The sequence below is a fragment of the Salminus brasiliensis genome, chromosome 23 (assembly GCF_030463535.1).
Source record: "Salminus brasiliensis chromosome 23, fSalBra1.hap2, whole genome shotgun sequence".
NCBI classification, from domain to species: domain Eukaryota; kingdom Metazoa; phylum Chordata; class Actinopteri; order Characiformes; family Bryconidae; genus Salminus; species Salminus brasiliensis.
The window spans coordinates 29,630,116-29,657,451 of NC_132900.1; the positions used below are offsets into that span (position 1 = coordinate 29,630,116).

Here is a 27,336-nt window from a genome sequence, read left to right on the forward strand (position 1 = left end):
CAGAACCGGCGTCCGCTTACAGCGCTGTTGTCATGGCACTGACACTAACCGAGCAGCGCGGAGAGACATACTGGACAAAATAAAAGTCCCGGCAGACTCGAAACCCTATTAAAGCCTGAAAATATTAAAAAATAATATAATACAATTGATTAATTTGTTGTTGAATTTGATATTAATCTACTTAACATGCAAAATAAAAAAAATACTCTAGCTGTACAACTTACTGTAGAGCTGAATATTTGCTTTATTTTGTAGCTAGCATCATTCCCAAATTAATAATAAAATAATAAACTTATTAATAAAATAATGAAATATTTAATAATCAAAGTGCTTATTTGCCATTCTGATCAATTATTTAAAAAATTCAAAAAGAACTTTTTTCTTAACTTGCCTTTAAACGTCAAGTCAATTTAATCTTAGTGCATGCAGTGTACAGATGATCCACCAGGGGGCAGAAAACATGGAGCTTTGATCTTCTTATGTATGTAATCAATTATGCATTTCTCTTTATTCTTCTTATCCTTCTGCTTCTTCATGGCGAGGGTCGCAGTGGGTCTGGAGCTTAACTGGAACCATTAGCCACAAGACAGGAAAACCCCCTAGCCGGGGGGGGGGGGGGGGTTATTACATTATATTATTATTAATATATTAAGTATCGAGTAGTCATGCATTTATTAGTCAATTAATTATTTAATTATGAAACTGATTTTGGAGAAGTCTCAAAATCTCGAATATGACTCAAACACGAGACTCTTGTCTTTAAAGGGTCTCTTTAGGAAAGTCTTGCCGCCATTTAAGCAAACTGCTTATTGGTCAGTTGGGTGAAACTGTTTTTGTTAGGTGGTTGCTATGGTGTTGCCAAGTGGTACCTAAACGGCTGCTATGCTGTTTCCAGGTGTTTGAAATGACATTTTAGGTGGTTGCTATGAAGCATGGTTGCTAGGGGGTTGCTACATAGATGCTAAATGGTTGCTATGGTGTTGCTAGGTAGTATCTAGATAGCAGCTATGTTGTGGCCAGGTGTTGAAGTGGTTGCTTGGTGGTTGTCAGGCAGTGGCTATGGTAGATCAGGTGGCTGCAATGGTCTCATGTAGTTGCTGTGGTCACGCTAGCTATGGTTTTCTAGGTGTTGCTTGCTAAACGGTGGCTATGTGGTCATATGCTGAAGGCATATGTTGATATGTTGATATAGTATGGCTAGGTGGTTGTTAGGGTGTTGCTAGGGTGTCCCAGTTATGGTTCTCTAGGTGGTTGCTATGGTGTTTAATGGATTAGGAACTGCAGGCCAAAGCATCTGTAAGAAAGTCTTGCCACCATTCAAGCAAAAGACACAGAACTGCTTATTGCTCCTTTAATACTGGCAATTTAGACATGAAAACAAATGAACATTTCATGGCAGAATCAGCAATAAGCATTAGGAACTTGCAGCATGAGCCGTGTAATTGAACCTTTGCAATACTTCAGGAGCCCATGTTTACCATAAACACCTAGGCTACAGTCTGTACACCTAGCTAAAAGCTACATTTTAGGCTAAAACTTGCAGCTGCCCAGAGGTTACAGTTTTGCTTCCATTTCAGTTTAGCCCCAGACGTCACTAGTTTGTGTCCGCTTGATCAAAACCACAGTAGAACTGAGGTGCACCTAAGAAGAAGATGTACAGGCCATGACACGGCCTTCTTGACTTCCACTCGGCCTCGTCTTAGAACCTCAAGGTAAATATGATGAAAACACTGCATATAAATTAACACATTTCTGTTTGAATATGGATGCTGAGATTTTCCACACCTACTCAGAAGAGCCTACTCTGCACTGAAACTCTTAAAATATACATCTAATAAAAAATACACTCTATGAATTGTGACAGGATGTGGAAAACACATACGACGAAATGACTGGCAGAGCTCAAAAATGCTAAAGGAGGGGGAGGGGGGGGTGCAGGGAGGATGACGCGTCGCTAAGAGGAAAGAGATCCGCGCCGGGCAGGTGATGGAAGGCAGCCGTCAGTCATCGTCACTGTCACTTCCCGATTCACTCAGCTGCAGATCGTTCCCTGAGGAGAGGACATCAAACGCCTTTATTTACAACCATTCTTTAGGACAGACGTCTGGACAGCTGGGTGAAATCTGTTTTTGTTAGGTGGTTGCTATGGTGTTGCAAAGTGGTAGCTAAATTGCTGCTATGCTGTTGCCAGGTGTTTGAAATGATATTTGAGGTGGTTGCTATGGTGTTGCTAAGAAGCATGGTAACAAGGGGGTTGCTACATAGATGCTAAGTGGTTGCTAGGTGGCTGCAAATGGCCGCTATGGTATCCCAGGTGGTTGCTATGGTGTTGCAAAGTGGTAGCTAAATTGCTGCTATGCTGTTGCCAGGTGTTTGAAATGATATTTGAGGTGGTTGCTATGGTGTTGCTAAGAAGCATGGTAACAAGGGGGTTGCTACATAGATGCTAAGTGGTTGCTAGGTGGCTGCAAATGGCCGCTATGGTATCCCAGGTGGTTGCTATGGTGTTGCAAAGTGGTAGCTAGATAGTAGCTATGGTCACTTACCAACACCATAGCAACCACCTGGGATACCATAGCAACCATTTAGCATCTTTAGTAGCAAACCCCCTAACAACAATGCTTCTTAGCAACCACCTATGGTGTGGCCAGGTGTTTGATGTTTGGTAGTTGAAGTGGTTGCTAGGTGGTTGTCAGGCAGTGGGTATGGTATCCCAGATGGCTGCAATGGTTTCATGTAGTTGCTGTGGTGTTGCTAGTTATGGTTTTCTATGGTGTTGCTAAACAGTTGCTATGTGGTTGCTAAAGGATCCTAGGTTGTTGTTAGGGTGTTGCTATGGTATCCCAGGTGGTTGCAATGGTGTCTCATGCAGTTGCTTTACTGTTGCTAGCTATGGTTTTATAGGTGGTGGCTATGGTATTTCTAAACATTTACTGTAGGCATTCCAAGTAGTTGCTATGGCACGGCTAGGTGGTTGCTAAAGTATCCTAGGCTATTAGGGTGTTGCTATGGTATCTTATGTGGTTGCTATGTGGCTGCTAGGGTATTTCATGTGGTGGTGGTTGTGAAGTTGCTAAATGGTTCCAGTGGTGTCCCTGGTGGTTGCTAGATGGCTGCTAAGGTGTTGCTAGGGTGTTTACAGACGTACTGAGCGTGTTCATCAGCTGGTTGCTGCCCTGGGGTTTGTCTGTGCCATTGGCCATGGGGTCTCGGCTGGGGGAGAGGTGGGCGTGGCCATGAGGGTTATGGCTTTCATGCTCTCCATCGCTGCTGGAGCTGTCGTCCCCGCTGCCCGAACAGCTGCCCGAATCCGAAGAGCTGCTGCTGCCACTGCTGCTCATCTGCTCGATAATCTCCACCTCAGCTCGCAGCTCTGAGAGAGAGAGAGAGAGAGAGAGAGATGTGTTGCTGCAATGCAACATTCCCCTGCCTAAACATCTGTAACAACTGCACCTCCTAAAGCTGAAGTGCTGTTAGTCTAATTCAGTTCCTCAAATTTTCATCCAATTGACTTTAGAAGAGAGTCCAAATACTTTTGTCCACACATTATAAGTGAAAAACAGGGGGGGGGGCAAGACTGCAGGAACGCCAGGTGTAGAAATGTACCTCTTTTGATATCATCCAGCTGGGGTTCAGGGGAGGGGTTGTCTTTGGTGGGGGATGTTTTGGCCCCAGTGCCGGGCTTGGTGGGCGTGCGGAACTGAGAAGGCGGCTGACTGGTTCTCACCGACTGCTGCTCTATCCGGGCCTGGATCTTGCTGCTGCCCTCAGCCCTAGCACACCAACACAGGGGTTAAGGCCAACAACCAACCAACAAACAACCGACAACGACGACAACCACAGTAGCGCGCCAGCTCCTCAAGCACATTCACAGCCATTCCTTTATATTTCATAGAACCTCATGGGTCAAGCTGCTTCCTCCATCTCTCACAGCAGAATTCGCCACATGGGGGCGCTAGCTATTAGTACTGGCCCACACCATTAGTGTATATATACACAGTAATACTAATAATGACTAAATTACTATACTTACTAATTAAATGTATTTAATATTATAATATAATATATTATTATTATTATAATATTTTTAGTATATAATAACTGTAGGAGTGCAGAATCTCTCACCTCGTCTTCTTGACCTGGATGCTGCTGCTCAGCTTCTCCAGCATGAACTCTCCAGTGTCATGATTGATGATCAGTACACAGTCTTTCTGATATGGCCTTTTGTTGCCTTTAAATACAGTCATGGGAGGCGTGGAGCCCTTGTAACAAAAACAGAAAATGAAGAATGAGGCAGTGATTAGGGACAAGGACGAGGACGAGGACGGGGACCAGGACAAGGACATAGCTGTAGAGACAGCTAAGCTATGGAAAACAGTGGGATTCTTACTGGTATGTGCGGCAATGTGATGGTGACCTCGTCCCCTTTCCCCACCTGCAGCTCCCCCTCACAGGAGGTGTCGATGGATGCTGGTTTGAAATCATCTGGAGAGGAAAAACAAACAAACAAACAAACAAACAAACAAATACTTTAATAATTAATTGATAATTGATCTACACTAAGGTGCAGCCATTGCTGAATGCAATCAAATCTCTACAGCATTTCAGAGCAGAGCATCCCCAGAAGAGTAGGGGCTGTTGCAGCAACAAAGGAAAGGCCAACTCCCCAATTAATGCACCTTGATTTCAAAAGAAAAGTCCCTTCTCACTGGATATAGATAACAGCAGTATGCAGTGCACTGCAGGCAGGTCCATAAGTATGTGGACAGTCAGACTATTTTCTGTTATTTTGTACATCACTACAGCAGCTTTAAAATGAAGCAATTTCAGCTTTAATTCAAAAAATAATTTAATAAATATAAATATTGCATTTTATTGTTTTACACATTCCCCCTTTTTTACAGTCTCCCTCCTACCTGCTAAATGATGAGTTTGCAAATAACACACAGGGGAATACTGGCTACCTTTCACGTCTAATCCCTCTCAACTGGAACGAGTGTGGGAAAGCTCTGAGTAAAGGATCTGCAGGACTGGAGCTGCAGCGCTGGACTTACACCTGATCGTGTGGAAGGAGGATTTGGGTCGTTTCTCGAAGCTCTCGCCAAGCTTTAAGACATGCTCCTCTTTGTCCAAGAGAGGATTAGAGCTCCCGTTCATGACTGCGATTAACGCCCGTAACCTACATTTATGAACAGCTGCTTCCGAAAAGTCTCGATTCCGAATAAAAAGCTTTTAAACGCGACCAAAACAACAACAGACCAGCTTGTTGACAAATATTACGATCCCTAAAAGCTTCCGGGGCAACGCTGTCCAAGCTGCCCGAATAAAAGTCCCCACCAAAACAAGCGGTGCTCCTAGCACCTCCTGTTTATTATGGGTAATTCAGGTTGCCATGACAATAACGTTAAAAAAAAACGTGTTTTAATTAGTATAAAAAGTAATTAGGTAGCTAGGTATTTTCATATTAAATATTAATATTAATGCAATGATGTGAGTTTTATATTAATACATTGTACCTTGTTGTATTTATTGCATTTATTTCATATTAAATATTAATATTTAATGCAATGAGTTTTATATTAATACATTGTACCTTGTTGTATTTATTGCATTTATTTCATATTAAATATTAATATTAATGCAATGATGTGAGTTTTATAGTAATACATTGTACCTTGTTATATTTATTGTATTTATTTCATATTAAATATTAATATTTAATGCAATGATGTGAGTTTTATATTAATACATTGTACCTTGTTATATTTATTGTATTTATTTCATATTTAATATTAATATTTAATGCAATGATGTGAGTTTTATATTAATACATTGTACCTTGTTGTATTTATTGTTTTTATTTATACTTTTTAAAACTAAAACAATATTAATGTAGCTATATCATTAATAAATGTTGTACATCAATCCAAACTATTTCAGAAGACTCTAAAATTCAATACAATTTTAAAAAGTTTCCTGTTTAAATGTTTTAAACCACAAAATATTTCTGTATTTCTGACAGAAGCAGGATATTTTTCTACAGTTCAAGTACTTTTATAGAAATCTGACTTTTATAAAAGTCCTTAAGAAAAACAAACGGCACAAACCAAGAACAACTTAAAAACAAACCTTTACCACATCTGTTCTCTATGTGATAATTCAGGTTGCCATGACAATAACATTAATATTTTAATGTTTAATTTATTTTAAAAAATAAATCAATAAACAAACAATCTTTAAACCGTATTGTACTAGAACATAGCTGTAATTATGTATAAAAGAATCAACATCATCAGGGCATACAATTATCTAATTATTATTATTATTATTATTATTATTATTATATTATTAATAATAATAAATGTTGCACATAAATCCAAACAATTTCAAAACACTGGTAAATTCAATACAATAAATGTTTTAAACCACAGAAGGTACAAACCATATTTTTTAATATTTCTGTATTCTATATTATCTGTATTTTTAACGGTTCAAATAGTTTTAAATAGTTTTGAAATATTTTTAAGCACAAAAGTAAAGCAGGACTTTTATCGCAGCTCTGACGTGCATGGCGTGACGCTCACCCGATTACCGTAACGGCAGAAACGCGCTCACCTAACAAAGTGCTCCAGCTCCTCTGATTCACAGGCTTACGTTCGTGAAACGTCCGCACGTAGAATCTAAGAGGGGGTTAATTTAGTAAACGCCCCCCGTGTCTAGCCCCATTAACAGACGCCTTTATAACACGCCACAGACATTTTTACACGGGCTTCTCTGCCCCGTCTGTGTATTACGGTAACTCCCGAATGGGCGTGTCCAACGAGCTCAGCACGGGGAGCGTGTTCCGCTGGAGGTGCTGCTCGCGCTATGGCAGCTCTGCAGCCCAGGCTGATCCTATTATTCAGCGGGAAGCGAAAGTCGGGGAAGGACTACGTGACTGGTGCCATACAGGACAGGTGAGGCGCATCTTCTGCACCTTTATTCGACCCTCGTGCTTCTGCTTTCTGCTGCGGTAACGGTGCTGTGTTTTGCAGACTGGGTCCCCATGCGTGCTCCATCCTCCGCCTTTCTGCTCCCCTGAAAGCACAGTATGCACAGGTAGGACCACCGCCTGGAGCCTGCACGTCCAGAGCTGTCCAGTATTCATAGATCATATGTTAGATAAGAAGTGTGTGCAGAGGAGATGCCAGAGACTGCTTTTCTATGCTGTAATCTGGCCTATAAAGTACCAACAGTAGCGAAATCACCCTATTTATGATCATTTATAGACATTTAATAAAGAAAAATAATATATATAGATAACTAATATCAATCTGCGAGGCATCCAGCATTCTGGAATACATACAGATCATTATATACATTAAAACTATTTGTTTATTTGATTTATTACATTATTATTTTAGTTATTTATTTGTTATATTTATTTAAATTAAGGTTATCTGATTTTAATTTAGGCAAAATGTGAAATGTAATTTTATACTATACATATTTTATTCACAATAAATTTACTCACAAAATATAATGTAGTAATTCTTACTCATATACCATATATGGTCCCCAAACATTGCACTTTGTTAGATTTGGGTTGGAGGTAAACTTTAGGTAGATGTTCAAGAGGTGGGTTGGAGCCCTCTGCCCTTTAGTACAGCCTTGTATGTGGTTCGATCACCAGGACCACGGACTGGACTACACAGAGTTGCTGAGTGCCGGTCAGTACAAGGAGAAGTACCGAGTTGATATGATCCAGTGGGGCGAGAGCAAGAGGCAGGAGGACCCTGGCTTTTTTTGCCGTCTGGCCATTCGCGCCGCAAACCAACCAGTGTGGGTGAGTGGTGCCTTAAAAGCATTAAAAACCACTGGCTAGTACTGGTTTTAGAATGGGATGCTCTGGACCTAAGGTCCTCATACCCAGTGCTAAGTGCTGGCTGGTGGAGTATGAAGGCGCTCATCCTTGGGCTGTGGAGCAGCAGAAGTGCATTCTCGTCCAAACCTTTTGGGATGAGCTGGAGTGGCAGAGCTATAACCACCCAACATCTGTACCTGACCTCACTGTTGTTCTTGTGGCTGAATGTAATCAGATCCTCACAGAAATGGTCCAGCATTCAGTGTATGTAAAGCCTTCCGCCCTCCTTTAAGACTAGAGAATAGAGGCTGTTATTGCGGCCTAGGGTGGAAAACTCCCTGTAATAACACCCTGGCTTTCAGATGATGCACTGGATGAGCAGGTGTCCACAAACTTTTAAACACAGTGCTTGAGCAGGAGTGAGGACTGTACGCTAAGACGCTTGCTATGATCACATTAGAAGCATTAGAAGGTTTCCAGACACGTAAAAGGCCTAGACTTGGACTAAATGACTCACCACATGGATAATCCCCATTAATAATCCCTTTTTTAATTAGGATTGAGCTTAATCTGTGGCCAGAAAACCAGCCAGAGCAATCTGAAGATTTCACAGTAGGACTACAGCGGGGTTGCTTAATTTTTCTGGAGAACAAAATGACTATAGTTTAAAACCAAAGGCAGGTATGCAGTGCTCCCGCTGGTAAAGCAGGGCTTTTCCACTAAAGGGATTTTTTTTCTAATTAGCCGTAATCCAAGCGTAAAGATGTGGAGGGAGTTTTGGTCTTGTGGGAAAACCCTGTGGAAAATAATGGATAAACATCTAGACGAAAGCAGCTCAAACACAGTCAAAGCTCTGAAACCACAGATGGTACATTACCTTCTCACGTTCACTGTAAAATAGTTCCACACTGCAGACCCTAAACTGTGCTATGACCTTCAGAGAACGTTCCTCACTGCTGCGAGCTGGGAATATTGTCCGTTAATGGTGTCTAGAGGACACCAGAGGCCAATCTGCTAGAACACAGCGGTAAAAACAAAGGATCAGAGCTTAAAATTCTAGATCTCCAAACTATTTACATATGTCTGGACTGAATCAGGACATTCCTACTAACTGTTACATACCGACGTGTTGATCAGCTTCCAAGCAGCAGTATGAGCTAGCTGGAAACAGCCCTCCATGAAGCATGTACCCTACAATAGGTTGAGCAAATTTCTTCCTCCCTTTATTAAAATATGGTCAGAAAGGGGGGCTGTGTTTTGTTGACAACCAGAACCTCTCATTCATTCCTGAGACTACTGGCCTGGGCAGTGCTGTAGGATTTAGGTCCTCTAACTCACACTTACAAGTTTCTCCTCCACAAGGGGGCGCTGTAAGTGCTGTCATAACATCGACAGGGATCGATGGGATTGAAAATGAATAAAGCGCTGTATTAATAGACATACCATTATTCTAATTACTACTACATGATGTGGTCTGTCTTCCATGGTCCAGATTGTGAGCGATTGCAGGCGGATGTCAGATCTGCAGTGGTTCTGGATGGAGTATCCGCAGCAGTGCGTCAGCGTTCGAGTGGAAGCTTCTCAGCAAACCAGAGCGCAAAGAGGCTGGAAGTTCACTACAGGTAGGAGAAAGAGCTGCATCTGAAATCCATCATGTGTGTAGCATACAGTCGATTACCACAGACAACAATTAGCCAACACGTTACAACTGTGCTGAACAAAATAACGGGCAACCCCTTGACTACAGCACCGGCCCAATATCAAGCAGGTCCCGCTTGTGCCACCACAACAGATCTGACCATTCGAGGACTCCATGGACTCCACAAGACTTCGGAAGGGGTCTAGTGGTATTTGGCATGTCCTATGGGACCTCCATGGATTGTGTCAGTAAACCTTAGGTGTCCATGACCCTGTCGACAGTTCAGTGGTTGTCCTTTCGTGGAGCACTTGTGATAGGTACTGACCACTGCAGAGCAGGAACACTCCACAAGTCCTGCTTGATGGAGCAGGAAGGGGCCAGCTAACCGACACCTATGGCCCAAGATAAAGAACCAATTCTACAACCACACAGTTTTCCTAAGCTGATGTCAGACATTAAATTGAAGACATAAACCACCTTAGTGTCACCACAGCTGACCGTTTCTACCTTTTGCTCCTCAGGAGTAGACGACGCAGAGTCTGAATGTGGCCTGGACCAGGGGGTGAACTTTGACTGGACCATAAGCAATGACGGAGACGCCGCTCTTCTTGAAGGCCAGCTCGAGAAGCTGTTATCACTGGCTAAGGAGAGATCACAGTAGAACCCAAGACCAAAAGATAGCATCAGACTGAATAAGAGGATGAAACTGAAGATTGGACCTACCCCTGGGGAAATTGCTGCTGCTATTATAGAGCGTGTCCAGAACTGAAAAGTCAAATGTTTGGATATCCTCTGGAATGATGGGCATGTGTGTGGGATGAAAGCAAGTAATGCTTCTGTGCCTTTTTGCTTTCTCATTTTTTAAGAATGTGATCATAAACTTGCTCATTTGAATATAGTTCAGAGTAGTTTGAATGTATGTAGTTAAATTTAAGAGGTGGTCACTTTGGTGGTCTCATTGTGTTTGTAAGGAAACACTACCTCTAAGCCATATTTCAAATGATGGTGCCTCAGAACAATGGAACACAAGTCCAAATAATTGTGGACACCCAACTTGAACCTACTGGCACCATGTCTAAGGCCAAGCATGGGCTAGAGGGGTATAAAGCCCTCCCAGCATTGAGCTGTGGATCAGTGGAACTACGAGTGATCTCTGGAATGACTTCTGGGATGAAGTTTTTCATCCAACATCCTATACCTCATTAATGCATTTTGCTGAATGTAATCAAATCCTCACAGCAGTGCTCCTCCACTATTTAATAGAAAGCCTTCCCTGGACAGTAGAGTCAAACAAAAGCAGGATAAACCCAGGACCCTAGCTGGTAGAGGAAACAATGAACGAGCAGGTGTCCCAGTACTTTTGCCCATGTAGTGTATCTAGAGTCCCAAACTCAATAACTTCACACAGAAAGCTTGGGGAAATTCTCTATAAGGCTTGTCTCTCTGTCAACATGTATTTTTTTTCCCCCTTGGTCTCCAATAGTGATTATCTATTGATTATCTTTCACCACATTTCAGGAACATTGGTAGTACAGAAAAAGAGAGTAACTTAATACACCAGCTGGAATATTACCATAAAGATCACAAACCCAGACATCATGCTAGTCTCAGAGCCACTGAGGACCTTCCCAGGTGATGATCATTTCCCCTTCAAATTTTCATTTCAAAATGCAATCAAAAATCAATCAATTCTGGGGGTCATGTTTCCCATTAAATCTGCAGTCAGTTTCTGAAACAGTTACATGCAACTGTTGCATTTGGATTATTGGGTACCAAATTTCTGGCAGGGTCATGGATCAAAGTATATTTAAATCAGCATCCATCTAAACTAGATTGAGTGAATCGACTTCAGGAAAATATGGCAGGGTTGATACTGGTACAGCTAAATCACCTCTAGACTAGTTAAGGGAATTCATATTAAACCATTTTATACAAGATTTAAGAAAATAAACATTTAAAAATCCCAGCCCAACACCAACAAAAACCACTAGAATGTGTACCATTTGTTTGTCTGGAAGATTTGGTTTCCAGAGTGAGGACCCTCGGGCTACAGCCTTGTGCTGATTATGCTGTAGTAACAATTAGTAGCATGGTGACTTTCCATCATATCAATTCACTGCAGTTTGTTGGGTCAGTGAAATATCACAAGTGCAACGGTCATGTTTTATAAACTTGAATTCTTATTTAGTTTGCAGATTTCCCTGCTCCAACCTGCTTACTAACGCTGCCAATTAACATGTGAGCTGAATCAGGTGTGCTTGGGCAGGGAAAGCACAAACCTGTGAAGGTTCAAAGACCCAGCAGGCTGCATTTTTGGTGCTACAAATAAAAGTACCTGTACTTAACACTGATCGTATATTACCTTTTCCCTTGAGCACTAATGGAAACACACCCAAACCAAAGTCACATTTTTAGAATAATCACCTTTAAAAACAAAGCAGAACAAAGTCAGGAAGGTTAATAAGTATTATGGTACTTTATTTAAAAAAGAATTTTGATCTTGTGTCATTATTACAATGAAACACTGTAGATAGCAAAATGTTTACATCTTTAACTTTGCAATTTAGGTTCCAGTTAAAAAGGTTCTTGGTGCTTCGGTGTCCTTACTTAACTCTATCGTTTCAGTTTTCTGTTCCAGAGCATAATAGAAACTACACTGATGAGAGGCTCAGATAATACCTTTAAAGTTCATCCCTCTTGCCCTCCTTATTGGCCCTTTAACCTCCATTTTGGCAGTGGAATGTGAAGCCCCCTTCTCTTTCTCTCTCGCTAGTGACCTTCCAAGAAAGAGGGGGTAAAAAGCCTTTACCTCAAGAGGACAAAGACTGCTGACTGAACATGGTTTAACTGAATTTGACACTTAAATCATAAATCTGACCCCTGGAATTGTTCTACACCTAAACCATGAATCAGTCCTGAAAAGAAATGGAAAGGTAAAAGTGAAAACCGTTAGAAGTGTCTCTTTCTGGGACTTTTTAAAAAAAGAAAAGGGGAAAAGGAAGAAAATAAATCTGTGGATTAATCACCACTTCCATAAGGAATAAAGGGCAACCCTTGAACAAAATATACGGCTAAGAAAACAATAGAATGGTCCTGCATTGGCACAGTGCTTACTAAGTGTTAAAACAAGTGGGCTTGGGGGAGGAGCTCTGCAGTGACTGGAAATACAAGCATTGTAAAAAAAACAAAAAAAAAACAAAAAAAAAAAAAAAACTAAAGGGGTGTAGGAAGATTGTTTTGCACTGGGACCTTTCCAATTCTTTATCCTTTGTATTAATATTGCACTGTGGGACAGGAAAACTAGCAAAAAAAGAGCAAACCCAGCAACCTGGCAATCAGAAGCGAGAGCCATTCTGTTACACATCACGTTACCCAATTACTTAATTGCACATAATTGCAGGAATGAATCAAATGAGGAATTTTAACAGATGAAAGCTTAAGACATCGGTGCTTCAGCATGTGCTGTCCTATTTAAAGAAAGAAGGGGGAACGAGCATAAACACAAAGAGCTAGACGCAAAACAAAAGTTGGGGCCTTCAGATACTGAGGGCTGTGGCCAGGAAGCTAAGGAAAGAAGCCAAGTGCTACCTATACCAAAAAAAAGCAACTTGCCCTTGCTCAGCCAAGACCGAGCCGCCCAGCAATGGCAAGGGTGGGGGAGCGGGTAGAAAAAAATAATAAAAAGAAAGAAAATTATAGGTATAGGTGGGAAGTTTCGGGGTGAGGAGGGGGAACTCTGCAAACTTTAGAAGTTGTTGAGGTCCTGCAGGGTAGCATCCAGAGTGGCGTGGATCTTGATGTTCTCCTCCTTGGCAGTAGCAAGCCTCTCTAAGAAAGAAACACAAAAAATGGTTAAGGGTGTAGGAATTTCATGCCATATAGAATGCCTTTCTTCCAATGGAGTCTCCTTCACCCTCTCTTGAAGAAACTAGGGTCAGAAATCACAACTTAGCATCCAGGGCATCCTACACTCCTAAAAGTAGAGCTGCTACAATGGGTTCTTTGAGTGATTCCATAGAAGAACCATTTGCAAATAAAGATTAACCCTTTTTTAGGTTTAAAAGAAGGACAAAACTGTTCTTTACCAAGCTTACAGTTCACACTCTCCCCCTTCACAAAAATGGTTCCTCTAAGGCCTCCCTCAAAGAACCCTTTGTAGAACTTGTATTTTTACGAGCGTACACCAGCCAGCCATAACTAACCACCTGCCTAATATCGAGTACCACTTGCGCAGCCACAACAGATCTGACCATTCGAGGCAGGGACTCCGCAAGTGTCGTCCGGTATCTGGCACCAAGACCTTAACAGCAGGTCCTTTGGACTGGTTCAATGGGCCTGGTTCACCAGTCGCCCATCATTGGAGCACTTTTGGTGTGTACCAACCTCTACGTACCAGGGACGCCCCACAGGACCTGCGGACCTGATGTTTTGGAGATGTTCTGACCCAGTCAGTAGACTAGCCACCATAGTTTGGGTCTTCCCAAAGGGTCTCAGATTCTTATGCTTGTCCGTTTTTCCTGCTTTTGAACCGACTGTTCACTTGCTACAGGTCACTGTAGGTGCAGTTAATCAATGGTTTTACTTCACCAATCAGGTGTGAATGTTATGGCTGAAGTATGCATTGCTTGTCTATATTGCATAGAGTTTAGGATCAGTATTGTGCAGGAGGACCTCAGCAGAACCAGTTCAGATCACAAAATGCATCATGACAGCCCTACCAACTGGCAAAGAGACACTCCTTTCACAACGGCCTGCGCTTGCAGATGGCATACCCTGACAAATGCCTGAGGCATGGTAAACATCCATCGGGCTCGGCACTGAAGGCCTCTTCTGTCGCAGTACAGAAGCAGCCTTTAAACCTTAAATTAAATGAAAAATTCCAAATCGCTCGACGAGCATCAAATCTTTTACAGTGCCTGCAAGAAACAAATTCAATCATCGCATTAGGTCTTAGTCACCACAAGACTCCACAGAGGCTACTTTCTCCAGGTCAGCCTTTTACAGCACAGCAATGTCTGCTTACCTAACCTGTTCCACACGTTTAAAGCACGCCATCGCCTCAAGCTGTTGCCTGACAGAGATTCAATGGGTGCTCTGTGCTTGGTTTAGTGTGAACCGCAAGATCAGAAGACGTTAAAGCACACCTTGAACAGTGGTTCATTATATTTACGTCCGTGTATTTAACTAAAGGCAATGTTAAATCCATGTACATTAAGGCACACTGGATAAAATCAAGTTAACCAGAAGAGGATAAACTATTTTTAGGGTTTGAGGAAGACAGCAGTGCTGAATCGTCAGGAAGTGCCTGCCAGGCCACGTTCTAAAAGGAGCTAACCAGCAGGACCCAAAGTGCACATTACTGTCCATTTTAAAAGCTTGTTCTAAGGAACTGCTCTGGATCCAAACAAATCCGTTTTTAAATAACAGACAGGAACATAACAGGAACTCCTCGTCTCGGAAAGAGCTTCAACTTAATGTTCACCAACAGCTCAAAGCACGTCTAAATGTGGCTTAGCACATTTAACATCTGCTCTAAGGAACTTGTTGCGCCTGACCTAAATCTGGGTCAAACTCCTCTGCTGGGTCCAAGTGAGTTAAATCTCACTTGCCACAACGTTTCCATACGCCAAATAAAAATATGATGCAACGACAGTGCAACACGATTGCGGAGTTGCAGTTCTTCACTAAGCTTCGAGACAACCCATGAATTAATGCTCCAACAAGGTTTTTAATAAGTATCACCATCTTCATTTCGATACTGAATATCTGCCCAAATTCAGTCTTCATTCCTATTCCCATAATTACTCTAGAAGAAAGGCAAGAGAAGCTCTACAGAGCCTAATGACCAACTTTAAGAGGTGGTATTCCACAAAGTTCTTGCTACTAGCCAAATTGCCTTTAGCCTAATTTGACTACTTGAGGCCAAAGTTAGACATTTCAAAAGATACATCCCTCGGCTCCTTTCCGATTGGACACGCTTGACTTCAGGGTCAAGTTAACTGGCTAAATACCAACCAGAACACACCAAGGAATGACCTAGAATTCTCCTATACTGATAATGACCCATTGTTTTGATCGGCCATCAGAAATAACCAATTATGCAGTGATCAACTTTTGTTCAAGGCATTGATTAGATATGAACCGATGGCCTCCTGATGAAAGCCTAAAGCAGCTGTGCCACAAGGGGCTCAGCAACACAAGTCAGACAATCAGAGCTTAACTACAGGTTGAACTGGCTAACTGGGACACAAAACAGAAGCATTTAATCAAGGTATCAATCAGACAACAGTATCAGCATTGGTTCTGTGCTCTAAAAACAGTGAGGTCCAATTTCATTGTATTGTAAACTCCTTCCACAGTGAAGACAACTTTGTTCCTGTGCAACTTCAACAACAATCTCTTTACTGCATGTTCCCAAATTCCATCAATTAGCACTTATAATAACCTGACCAGGTCTTCAGTTGACCCTTTCCATTCCATGCGTGGTGGATTGTGCCATTGGGTATTAAATATGTACAATAAATACAGTGTAAAGATTGACGGCAGACAGCTATTAATTTAGCATTTAAGCACCAACCACTATCTAGCTGTTTAGTGTTGTACTTCGTCCTGAATGAAAGCAAGCCATATGATTTGCATAATGTGTTTTTACTACCATTACAGTGGTCCTAAAATCCTAAAACCCCTGCATCATGCATCCACTACTTGCCAATGAACAGCCCCAATTCTGAGGACACGCTACAGTAGGAAAACAGAAGCTCATGGATTTCCAGGCTTTCAATCCCCTTTGCCTTCAATAGATGATTGGAATGTAGTGCATGAAGACAGAGCAAGGCACGGCCGAGGGGGGAGCGGACAAGTGGGACAATTACAAGACAGTGACCCAGAATCCCAACCAAGCAAACTATTTCTGTGCCAGAGAGAAAGAGGGAGGGAGGACGCAGAGGACAAAGCATTATAGGGAGGAAGACAGACAAATACAGAGAACAAAGAATGAGAGAACAGGATTGGGAGAAAAGGGAAAGTGGGGGGTAAATAGAAAACATACCAGGACAGAATGTGGTGAGACAAGAGTAGATAAAGCAGAGCGTGAGGAGAGTAAACACTGAGCACAGTGCTCCTCACACTCGGGGACAAGCCTGGAAATTAAGAGCAGCAAGAATGACAACTTTCCAAAAACGGCATTACAGAAGCACCCAGTCTTTAGTGTTTTGACGTTTCTTAGATCTTAACTGAACGCAACAGGAGCAGATGCCCAATTTAGAAACTTCTTACAGCCTCTCAAATCTAACTAGATCAGGACCATGTCTTATGAGAAACTGGTCAACTTCACTGTTTTTTGTTTTTTTTAAACAGCCATCACTGACCTGCATTAATAGGAGAGATGTTGCCCTATGGTATTACAGAGAGATAACCAAGTGGGCAATGGATGACCATGACTTGACTAGTTCTGCCTGACACTGAATAATATTAAATCTCACTTATTGTGCTACCAGCTACAAGGCTGATCAGATCTGAGCCACTTTCATATGCAGCCCGAATCAGATGCATATCCGATTCCAGACCATGCAACCTTTACGAAAACAGCCAGACCAGAAGTATTATTTATAATGAGGCCTGTAGTGCAACGTAGCCCAAGTAAGCATTTATATTTACACCACATTGATGGCACTTTGCTGACGTTCTGATCCAAATTGACCTACAAGGTTACTGGTATTACCCTTCTTGCCCGAGGACTCATTGGTGTAGCGCACCCCGACTGGGACTCTAACCCAGTCTTCCACATGGTGTATTGGCTCACTGGTGGCGCACTGGCGCCACACCAACCACTACAAATGTTATTCTGAAACAGATATGGTACCAGATTAAACCTTACATTGGTTTCTGCAACACAGCACCACATACCCAAGCGGCAAAAACTGAAAGTTCAGCCATAAATTGCCTAATAACCATCTCACAAGTTACAAGACTACCAAAACCATGCAAGCAAACCCACTCATACCAGTTCGGTCACTGCACACAGATGCATCACGAGCAAATCTAAAACCACAGCAACCCATAACTGTACTGTCTCTAAAGTGTTCTGAATGTGTAGGTGGGCACCCACTACAATCTATTTTCATCCTTTCCAGCTGAAGAACATCCTCGTACCACTCACGCTCACATGTACTGCTTCATGCAAGAAACACTGGACTTTCAAACAGAGAAGTTGGGTCATGTGCCCAACAAGCCTCAGTAGATCCGCTCCCATCTTTCATAGCAGAATGCACTACTTACTGAAGACAGGAACTGATCCTAGATCAACACACTGCAAGTCTCAAGACACTCGAGACATGCGGGGCTTGGCGTGTTTGTTGGTATTATGCAGTTGTCATGGGGACCCTGAGCTGCAGAGACTAAAGAGGGAAGTGCTGGATAAATTCAAGGTTACCGGAGACTCTGCTAAAAGACAGATGAAGAGCTTTACAGCACCACCCTGATGAGTACATATGTAAACATCTGCCTCATTATCAGGACACTCCTAGTCAGTAACACCAGACAGTTAGATCAATAGCCATGGTGTTCATGACCTCTTCAGGCTCAACAGCCCAGAAGTACAACACTGCAGTCAAAGGTACAAATCATAGAAGAGCTCAAAGTAAGCCTCTGAACACTCCACCATTACCCCAACTAAACTTAAACGGTGGTACGCACATAAGGTGAAAGTCTCAGAGGGGAAAAAAAGGAAAATGCATGCAGCTCACATCACTGCACACATCACACATTTCACACAGGGCGGTATTTACATGGTGGGCAAGTCATTAAGGTCATGGTCCAAATCTTCCAAATTACTAAAACCCTTGAAGTTCAGCATCTGTTCATATGGCTCATCTGTGGATGCATACAGAACAGTCAACAAGCAAGTGTGGACCAAGCCTGTGAAGACCAGCTCCAGCAAAGGCAAGACCTGTTTCTCAGGACTGACGGACGAGTATACTACCTTCCAAATCATCAATAGTCTTCTCAAGCTTGGTCACTGATCGCTCAGCAAACTCGGCACGGGTCTCAGCCTGCAGAAGGAACAAGACAGAACCACAGGATTTACTAACTTCACACCAAACAGTTGTAGGTTTTCTTCCAACTCCTGGATCCATGAAGGCGACACACTGCTTATTAAGCGCTTCCCACAGATAAGTCAGGGGAATGACCTCTGGGCTTTAATTTTAATCTACTTGAGACCAAACTCGTTATAATAAGACATTCTGGTTAGCTGCAGAAATTAGGACTACAAAAATTGCCTCCGGCTTGCGTACATGTGCTTCGGACATGGTTGGGAGGTACAGGACAGCCATGCTTTGCAACAAGAGACAACTCAAAAGCACAGGTCTGCTGAAACTAGCACACATTTAACATTCCAGTGAAGAACCTTCCCCCACCTCCTTCAGCTTGTCAGTCAGGATCTTGATCTCCTCCTCATACTTGTCCTCTTTCTGGGAGTACTGCAAGAGAAAGAATCAAAAGAAGCCAATCAAAGAACCAGGCATTCAGAGAGCTAGAGCCCATTCCAACCACGCTCTTGCCATCAAAAACTTAATATATCTGAACCAACATTTCAACCCAACGGCCCAGAACCTCAAATCCTTCAGATATTGTGAACTAATGCACACACACACACACACACCACACACCACCCTATATCCCTGTACCACAGCCAAAGTACATGTACAACCAAAAGTGCACTACTTTCCTAGGCGTCTTTGGGGATGGTTAAAAGTCAGAGAAATGAAACCAAGCTATTAATAAACGTGGGCTCCCTCGAGCCCCGGGAGGCCTGCTGGCGTACAAAAACGTCCACCGCCTGAGCTGAATCAGCCGGAGCGGGCTCGCTCTAGCAAGCATCAGTAACGCCCTAGAAGCCCAAGTTATCTAGCACACTTTCCCCATGCAAAACCTAGAGCTGCCCTCACTGCAAGCATGCGCATGGCTGCTTCACATCACTGTTAGTGATGTCAGGGGCCTGAGCTGAAAAGTGTCCTTTCTTTGGGCTGGCTGGAGCTATGAAAACAGTGCCGTTATGCAAATACGCATGCACAGCTGCACTGGGCGGGAGTTGGCCGGGTCTCCTGCTCTTCCAGCAAGGGTACTAAACCACAAGCCTGTGTTTATGTCTACACAACCCTCAGCTGAGGACACTAAAGGGTTAAATTACAAGGAGGCAAAGACCTGCTAGAGCTAAGGGACCTCTAACTAGGTCATGACAAGGCCACAGTGCTTATTCACAGTTGAAATGCACGGACGTTATCAGCGCAGTGATAGAGAAGCATGACTATGTGGGCAGAAGAATGTCCCAGGGTCTTCAACAAACAGGTTCTAGCACATATTTAAAGACACGAACAAAAGGGGGGGGGGGGGTGGGGGAGAAATTGTTACAATGCAAAATATGAAGCCCTGAATTTCACCCAGCTACCCCACAGAAGAACATCCCTTGTTATTCTCACAAGCTTAGCACATTTGTAACACCGTCTCGCACAAAAGCCATCCGTGGTGTGTAAAACTCCTATCAGTTTCTATGACAACTTATCTGGTTGCTAAATGTTTTCAGCGACAGACATTCAGGGAAATGCATTTAGTCTTTGCTAGAGAGATACAAGGGGCTGCTTACCAAAATAATGACAGAAGTAGTAATTAAAATTAAATATTAACAGCTTCATAGTCCGGTTAATAAACTTAAAATTAACCAAGAAATTGTGAGGTGCCGGTCCTGGATGGGCCGGATTTCTGCATTTTTTTTGCTTTTCCAGCTCAGGACGCCTGATTCAGCCACCAGGTTTAGTAGGTCTGTTAAAGCAGGGAAAAATCAGCAAACTGTGCTGGACTCCGCCCCTCCTTGGCCTTGTGCTACTGTAACCAGGCAGTCTTCTGATAAAACCAGCAGTCACTTGTACAGCACTGATAAGCATGCAGGGATGGCCCCGCTAACCACTTTTGGATATGCACCCTTTTTAAAAAATAAAAAAAATAAAAAACCCACACCATGCAGTAACTACCCTCCTTGTAAGACCTAAACGAAATGGTCAACTTCAACGCTTCCAGCTTGGATGCCATCTAAAACCACTACAATAGTTTTGAGAAACTGCCCTGTGAGACCCACTGGCATGCAGATTAAAGACACCCATCCCACCCTTCCACCCTTTTTCCTACCTTCTCCGTCTGGGCTTCCAAGGACTTTAAGTTATTGGTGACATTTTTCAGCTCCTCCTCCAATTCCGCACATTTGCTGCAGTTTTATAATTTCGCGTTTAGGTGTTTGACATGGGAAAGAGAAGTGGGGTTGGGGAGAAAGGCAACATAAGGAGTCAAAGTGTGAGGAAAGAGGAGGGGGGGGGGGTTGAGTAGAGAGGACAGCGAAAAGGGAGGGGTGAAGGAATTATAAGAATAAGTATAATGCAGATGAGTTGAAATGGGTATGGAAAATAGGGGAGGGAACAAAAAGAGACAAATTTACAAATAAAATTGAGAAAGGCATGAACGAAACCACTGTGGAATGCTAGTGCATGATCTGGGTGGAATTACCAAGAATTACTCAAGAGAAAGGAGTCGTATTTGACCTAGGACAACAAAAACACTCAAACATCACTTCAAGCGGGTCCCACTGTAGAGCGGCAACAGGAAGAGACACTAGGCATCGATGAAAACCACTCAAAATGGGAAAATGATCAAACGAACTGGATAATGGAGGTGTGGACAGACCAAATTCATGCAGTGAATCTGTTAGGAGTATGTTTGTGAAGGTTCTGAGGAGCAGGTAATCTCATGCACACGGCACACAGATCATCCACTTAGCCGGGAGGCAGACGAGAAGACGAAAGGAAGGACGGATGTGGGAGAGCAGGAGGGACAAGTGACGGGACGAGCGCAGATAGAGAACAGCCAGGTAAGTTGGGGAGGTGGGTGGGCGGGCTTTTCAAACACCTGATTTTAAACTCTGAGCTTCTTCCCCAAGAGGCCTCTACATCATCCCTCATCTTTGAAATACAGCACCCAAAATAACAAGCCCTCAGTTCAACTTAGTACCACAGTCCTTTGCGGTTCAGCAAAGCACCGATGCCACCTTTCAGGTCGGACAGAGAGATATGCAGCCCCGCGGCCTGTAAGAGGAACCCGCTGGGTAACAGAACTGGGCCAGTACCTTGTCTTCAGCTGCCTGCAGACTCTTCAGCGATTGGTCGTAATTCCTCAGCAGCTCCTCCAAACGGCGTTTATTGCTGTTTTGTGGAGGGGAGGGAGGTGAAAGGGGCGGGGCAGTCAGGTGACCCAAAGCGCATGCAGGTTGGGATGAGTAGGTAGGGGTGAGGGTGTTTCAGAACATGAACCAGACCAGTACCAGCCACACAGATGGGGGAAAGGAGGAAGCACAGGTAACTTAGTCATGATATGGCATTCCCACTTTTATGATGTCTACAAAGAACCCGTAGGCAATTACATTTAACCGTAACACTTTGCAAGTATTTAAAGACACGTCAGGTGGCATTTAACAAATAATTGCTTGAACTTTAAGCTTTAAAGCTACAAGCTCAGAAGCAAGCACAGGTTTATTTAGTTGTTTTTTTAGAGAGGGACATAAAGGTGGGGTTGCTTTTGATGTGTGCCAGAAACAGCATGCAATTAGGGCCAAAACCCCTAGTCTAAAAGCACTGCAAGACAGAACAGCTGTGCCGGGGACCTGATAGCTTTGTCGAGGGTGCTTTAAAAAGCTTCTAAATGATGGTGGAAATGCAGATGTTAATTAAAGGCTCATGGCATACTTCAGCGCACTAGACTTTAAAAACAAACACGAAGCACTGCCATCTTACAACAAAGCACCCAGTGAGCAGAGTATGAAGTGTACAGTGCTATAACGGCTTGGCTGTTCGAAAAAGGAGGCGGCGGAGAGCCCAGCTGTGTATGATCTAGGGTGTTGGCCACTGAAAACTACTGGGGTGTGTTCGGGTTAAGAGCCTGACTCACGCTTCTGCAAGCTCTGCTCTCTCTTCTGCACGTTCCAGATCTCCCTCGATGATGACAAGCTTACGAGCCACCTAAAGACATACACATGGTTACAGAAGGAAGCAGAAGTGGGGGAAGAGACCAAGTAAGCAATTGAGGAGCTGGGATGGGCCTCACCTCCTCATACTTGCGGTCAGCCTCCTCTGCGATGTGCTTGGCCTCCTTCAGCTGGACCTCTTGCAGTTCCATCTTCTCTTCATCCTTCAAGGCCCTGTTCTCAATCACCTTCATACCCCTAAAGATATGGCCACAGGACAAACATCTTAACATCAACAGCTTAGGTTTTTCCCCCAAACATACCTAGCATTGACTAACCATGACTTTAAGGAACTTTACTCAAGCTCCAAATGTCACCAACATGCCTTAAAGTTTGTGCTGCAGTTTCTCCCAAAGGTTTCTCCTGCTTTCGTTGGAGTAACTGTCTCTACTATAAATTAAAAGTGCATTGCTGTGACTGCATTTCAGAGACAAGAGCATTAGTGATGTCAGGATGTTGGCTGATTACCTCAACCCCAACTCACTCCAAAAAGTATAAGATGGAGCACCAATCAATCTAGACAGTTCATCCACTGATCCACAGCTCAATGCTGGGGGGCTTTATACTCCTTAAACACACACCTAGCATTACGCACTGTGCCAATAGGTTCATGTTTATCTGCTCCAGAGTCCTATTTTGTCAATTGTTCTCTAAAATGGGGCATGTCTAGCTGTTTGCATGTACCTAAAAGCATTCATGACCAAAGGGAGGTCCAACCATTGACAATAGGTATCAAGGGAAGAACTACAAATGCAACCAAGCTTCACCTTTATATTTTAAACTGCTTAGGTAACCCGTCAATTAGCTTGTCGGGCACTATTCAAAAAACACACTACTCCTACTCCCACTGAATCAAACGCAAGAGTCTTCAGCATTGTAGGTCTCTAATACAGAGTGGAATGAAGCTGAGGGGGCTCTGCACTGGAGTACATCCAAGCTTGAGTCATCGAAACTTAGCTGTATCCCACAGGATCCAACATCATGTAACAGACTTTGCTTCAAGCCTTTGCTGCCATTGTCTAAAGCATTCCCAGTGCTTACGGGCCTGGCTTGTCCAATCCAAGCCCACACGCACCTCTCGCTTTCGTCCGCAGCCTTCTCTGCCTCCTCCAGTTTCTGCAGCGCTGTGGTCAGTCTCTCCTGGGCCCGGTCCAGCTCCTCCTCCACCAGCTGGATACGCCTGTTCAGAGAGGCCACCTCCGCCTCAGCCTAGAGAGAGCAAGAAGGGGAGAGGGAGAGCGAATATAATTGAGAATGTACAAAATAATCAGTCACCCAAGTCAAAACCAGTCATCCAAGGCAGTCAGCTCCATGAATAGGCTGCCAAGCCTGACTGATGTGCATTTGGACTCTGGCAGACATGCCGAGGGCTTCTCGTAACCCGATTCGGACTAATTGGGGGCACACCACCAGCCTGGACGGAGCCACGCCTGGCCTATGCATGCAGTTCCAATCGACGTGTCCTTGCTAGGTCCATAAATGTGTATCGGTATTTAATAGTTTGGTGCAAGTCAACATGGTTCCACGTGTGTTGTGCTTAAACCCTGGCCACTAGACTGCAGCTTTGCACCCCCACTTTAGATGCCACCGTTATGAATGGATATAAAAAAAAAAAATCTTACTCAATTTATGCATATGATGGGGTTTTATACTAGGAGTTACCCTAAAAATAAAAAATAAAAATTGTACAAGCCCGCCCTACATCATTTATGCAGACCTACTGAATTTACCTACACCAGTACTCAGTCATGCCTTGAAGAAGAGCATGCACAGAAATCTTAAGAACAAAAGGAGGGAGTTTCAGAACGAAAATGGAAGCCAGATGGAAGGGAATTATTTGGGGGAACTGCTACCGCCAAAAAAAAAAAAAAAAAAAAAAAAAAAACCCCAAGCAGATGGGAGGCGCTGGTATGCGCATAAGTAGGTCAAAATATGCAACCCAGAATTGGACACAAGCAAAAGTACTACATACAAACAAAAGAGACAGGGTAAGCCCCCCACGCCAGCATGAGCGAGCCCTCACGAGCAGGAAGGCGAAGCTCTGCTGCCATGGCGATGGCACGGGACCATATGACAGCATGTGAGGGCCGTGCTCCAACGCCAACGCAACTCAACCCCACTTGATTCATACACCATCTCCATGGAGATGTGCACTTCCCTACTTGAAACACACATGCCTGCAGAAGATCTACTGCTGCTACTCGTTCTAAAAAAAAAAAACAGGCCAGGTTTTGCATCATGGCCTGAAGGTGCGAGTACAGTACAGGACATTTTCAAACCTAGAGACAGCACCACGGTATACCATCATTTCCTTTCTGGCTCCCGCTCAAAAGAGGGCCCAGAATGAGTTGGCAAGCACACTTCCTGTGGCAGCTGAAGCACGACTCCATGGGGACTACACATCACCCTTACAATGAAATTTCTCACCAACGGCCAAACCAGGCCAGAAAGACACCATTTTCAGAGATGTGCATCCTTGTAAGACAAAAGCTGATCCCACGACGAGGGGAAGGCACATTAATTAAGATCTTTTGTAGATCTAGGATCACAAAAATGTGGCTTAGCTTATTTGAAGAGACCTACCTTAGATCTGGGGGCATTAAGGCAAAAAGACAGGAAGCTTTACCCCAAAAAAGAGGGGACGTAGTTCAGACCAAACAGTTAAGTGATTTCTTTACTTTCACACAGAAGAAAAATGTTTCACCTAAATCTGCCACAATCTGGTGGATCATGCCACCAAATCATTTCCATTTGGTAATATGAATAGTGGTCCAAGCAGCTCAGGTGGTCTAATCTTCAGATTGGACTTTATAAGAAACAAATGCAAAATTAAAAATAAATAAAAAGATGGATGGACGAAGTGATTCAGAACCGGTTTCAAAAAATCTGATTTCTTTGCGTTCACACAGCTCCGGAAAAAAAAAGGGTGAAGTGCTGAAATGGCTGAGGTTGCCTGATGTGTAGAAATCGAGTTCACACAAAATTAGACCCTACATCAACTTACAAAATCAAGTGAATCAATTAAACTGATTCACTTTATTGTCAAAGTGGTTTAAATCTGGCTTGAAGAGATCCGATTTCTCACATCTCTAAAAAAAGGGGGGGGGGGCACAAATCTGCATCACACTGCCCCACTTTACCATTCAGTAATGTGAATCATCAGGATTAGACTGCGTTCACACATCAGACACCAGATCCAGGCACAAATCTGGTCAAATCCAGTTTGAAGAGACCAGATCTTTGCATTCACACTAGAAGGGGTGGAAAAAGTGACCCATCCCAGCCGGCCTGGCCCTTAATGACCACTCTGCTGCCCTCCCTCCCACTGGACACTCACCCCTGAGCCTAAACCCCAAACCCATCCCTCAGTTACAGCCTCAGCCCAACATCACGGATCTACCGGTTAGGACAGACCCCAGAACAGCGGAGGGAGCCTGGGGGCACGTCTGGGCCTCGAAGCACGGGACTACCCCCTTCCCAGACACCATCCATTGCTTTATTAAGCCAGATGCGTCCATTAGACACGATTTAAGAGCCTATCAGGGGGTTTAGTGTGGTGCTCCCGTCGTTTACCTGCTCTCTGGCTCGTTTCTCCTCCTCGACCTGCCTCTGTAGGACCTCGGCTCTCTCCTCAGCTTCGTCCGCCTGTTGCTGCAAAACTTTAATCTTGCGCTTCACCGCCTCCACACTGTTCACTCCGGCCATGTTCTCTGACTTCAGTAAAAGCTGCAAACCTCCAACAGCCTGGCTGCCTGGCCAAGATTCAGCGAGGATGCGCGATTTAGCGGCGGAGCGGCGGAGCGGCCCCGAATCAGAGCACCGGGCGCGAGCGAGCCGGTTAGCGAGCTAAGCTAACAAACTAGCTAGCTACTAGCTACTAGCTGAGGAAGCGGCGTCGACGACGAGGACGAGGTGGAGGAGGTGGAGGAGGTGGTGGAGGAGGTGGTACCGGGAGCTAACCAACCCAGCAACCTTACAACAGACCCGTTCGCGTTTAACCGAGAAGGTCAGAGCTCTGGGCTGGACCCGAGCTTCAGCCGACCGTTAGCAGCGTCGCTAGCAGGCGCGCAGAGAGCCTCAGCTTCCTCCTCGTCTTTTAGAAACACGGGGCCGCTATTGTCTCTCAAACAGGTCCAAATAAGCGAGCCGGAGCCGAACTAACTCAGACGCAGTCTTCCAGTCCTGTCCTGCTCTTCGCCTCAACCGCCTCTCTCTCTCTCTCTCTCATATGAGGCCAGTTCCGCTCTACCCCGCCCTGTACGCCGGAAGTGGCGCCATTCTCCTATTTAATTATGTCATTAAAAGTCTCTCAGAATATAAACATATTTATTTATTTATAAACAATCTAAATAAATAAACAAATATATGCTATGTTATTGATAACATGTTTGTTATAAGTAATTATATCTATATATATATATAAATTAAAAACCTTTTAAACATTTATTTATACTTCGTCTTAGGCACCTAAGCACGTTATTTAAAGACATTTATCCCAGCAAAAATAAATTGTTTGTCAGTGACACACTGACATAAAAACACTAATTTCTTTATTAATTTATTTTATTTTATTGGAATTTTTGTATTTATTCTATTACACTTACTACCAAGATTAGGCAATTTAGCCTAATTTATTTATATATATATATTAATGTATACATGTATATACATTAGGCAAAATTCTCTAATCTTGGTGGTATATATATATATATATATATATATATAGTATGTCATTATAGAGCATGATGTTTCATTCATCATAAAATTTTGCCCCACAAAGTAAATATATAT

At 43.4% G+C, this 27,336-nt stretch overlaps 3 protein-coding genes across 6 annotated transcripts; 1 reads left to right on the plus strand and 2 right to left on the minus strand.

Annotated features, from left to right (window-relative positions):
- Positions 1 to 1,337: 1,337 nt before the first annotated feature.
- On the minus strand, positions 1,338 to 5,293 carry eaf1 (ELL associated factor 1). The gene is made up of 6 exons (XM_072668785.1): positions 5,055 to 5,293; positions 4,391 to 4,485; positions 4,126 to 4,262; positions 3,607 to 3,773; positions 3,149 to 3,373; positions 1,338 to 2,050 (listed from the first exon to the last, which is right to left on the minus strand). Exons 1-6 carry the CDS (start codon positions 5,155 to 5,157, stop codon positions 2,001 to 2,003), a joined length of 777 nt encoding a protein of 258 aa, XP_072524886.1. The 5' UTR covers positions 5,158 to 5,293; the 3' UTR covers positions 1,338 to 2,000.
- A 1,540-nt stretch (positions 5,294 to 6,833) lies between these two features.
- On the plus strand, positions 6,834 to 11,935 carry pmvk (phosphomevalonate kinase). The gene is made up of 5 exons (XM_072668468.1): positions 6,834 to 6,956; positions 7,035 to 7,098; positions 7,673 to 7,825; positions 9,336 to 9,465; positions 10,004 to 11,935. Exons 1-5 carry the CDS (start codon positions 6,868 to 6,870, stop codon positions 10,141 to 10,143), a joined length of 576 nt encoding a protein of 191 aa, XP_072524569.1. The 5' UTR covers positions 6,834 to 6,867; the 3' UTR covers positions 10,144 to 11,935.
- On the minus strand, positions 11,935 to 26,755 carry LOC140545604 (uncharacterized). Of its 4 annotated transcripts, none has more exons than XM_072668464.1 (8): positions 26,119 to 26,755; positions 23,621 to 23,754; positions 22,626 to 22,743; positions 22,470 to 22,540; positions 20,664 to 20,739; positions 18,899 to 18,961; positions 18,463 to 18,532; positions 11,935 to 13,310 (listed from the first exon to the last, which is right to left on the minus strand). In XM_072668464.1, exons 1-8 carry the CDS (start codon positions 26,248 to 26,250, stop codon positions 13,228 to 13,230), a joined length of 747 nt encoding a protein of 248 aa, XP_072524565.1. In that variant the 5' UTR covers positions 26,251 to 26,755; the 3' UTR covers positions 11,935 to 13,227. The 4 variants fall into 4 exon arrangements, with proteins under 4 accessions (XP_072524565.1, XP_072524566.1, XP_072524567.1 ...); XM_072668465.1 differs by lacking the exon at positions 20,664 to 20,739 and adding an exon at positions 21,652 to 21,727; XM_072668466.1 differs by lacking the exon at positions 11,935 to 13,310 and adding an exon at positions 13,318 to 18,353.
- Positions 26,756 to 27,336: the final 581 nt, after the last annotated feature.

Excerpts from the sequence above, each read along its gene's own strand:
- eaf1 (XM_072668785.1), bottom strand. The coding sequence starts at position 5,157 with ATGAACGGGAGCTCTAATCCTCTCTTGGACAAAGAGGAGCATGTCTTA. Across the intron at positions 4,486-5,054 it reads CTCCTTCCACACGATCAGGT|ATGATTTCAAACCAGCATCC; the intron begins GTAAGTCCAGCG and ends TTTCCTCTCCAG. Across the intron at positions 3,374-3,606 it reads GCTGGATGATATCAAAAGAG|AGCTGCGAGCTGAGGTGGAG; the intron begins GTACATTTCTAC and ends TCTCTCTCTCAG.
- pmvk (XM_072668468.1), top strand. The coding sequence starts at position 6,868 with ATGGCAGCTCTGCAGCCCAGGCTGATCCTATTATTCAGCGGGAAGCGA. Across the intron at positions 7,099-7,672 it reads TGAAAGCACAGTATGCACAG|GACCACGGACTGGACTACAC; the intron begins GTAGGACCACCG and ends TTCGATCACCAG. Across the intron at positions 9,466-10,003 it reads AGGCTGGAAGTTCACTACAG|GAGTAGACGACGCAGAGTCT; the intron begins GTAGGAGAAAGA and ends TTTGCTCCTCAG.
- LOC140545604 (XM_072668466.1), bottom strand. The coding sequence starts at position 26,250 with ATGGCCGGAGTGAACAGTGTGGAGGCGGTGAAGCGCAAGATTAAAGTT. Across the intron at positions 18,533-18,898 it reads TGACTGACAAGCTGAAGGAG|GCTGAGACCCGTGCCGAGTT; the intron begins GTGGGGGAAGGT and ends TTCCTTCTGCAG. Across the intron at positions 18,354-18,462 it reads GACTATTGATGATTTGGAAG|ATGAGCCATATGAACAGATG; the intron begins GTAGTATACTCG and ends ATGCATCCACAG.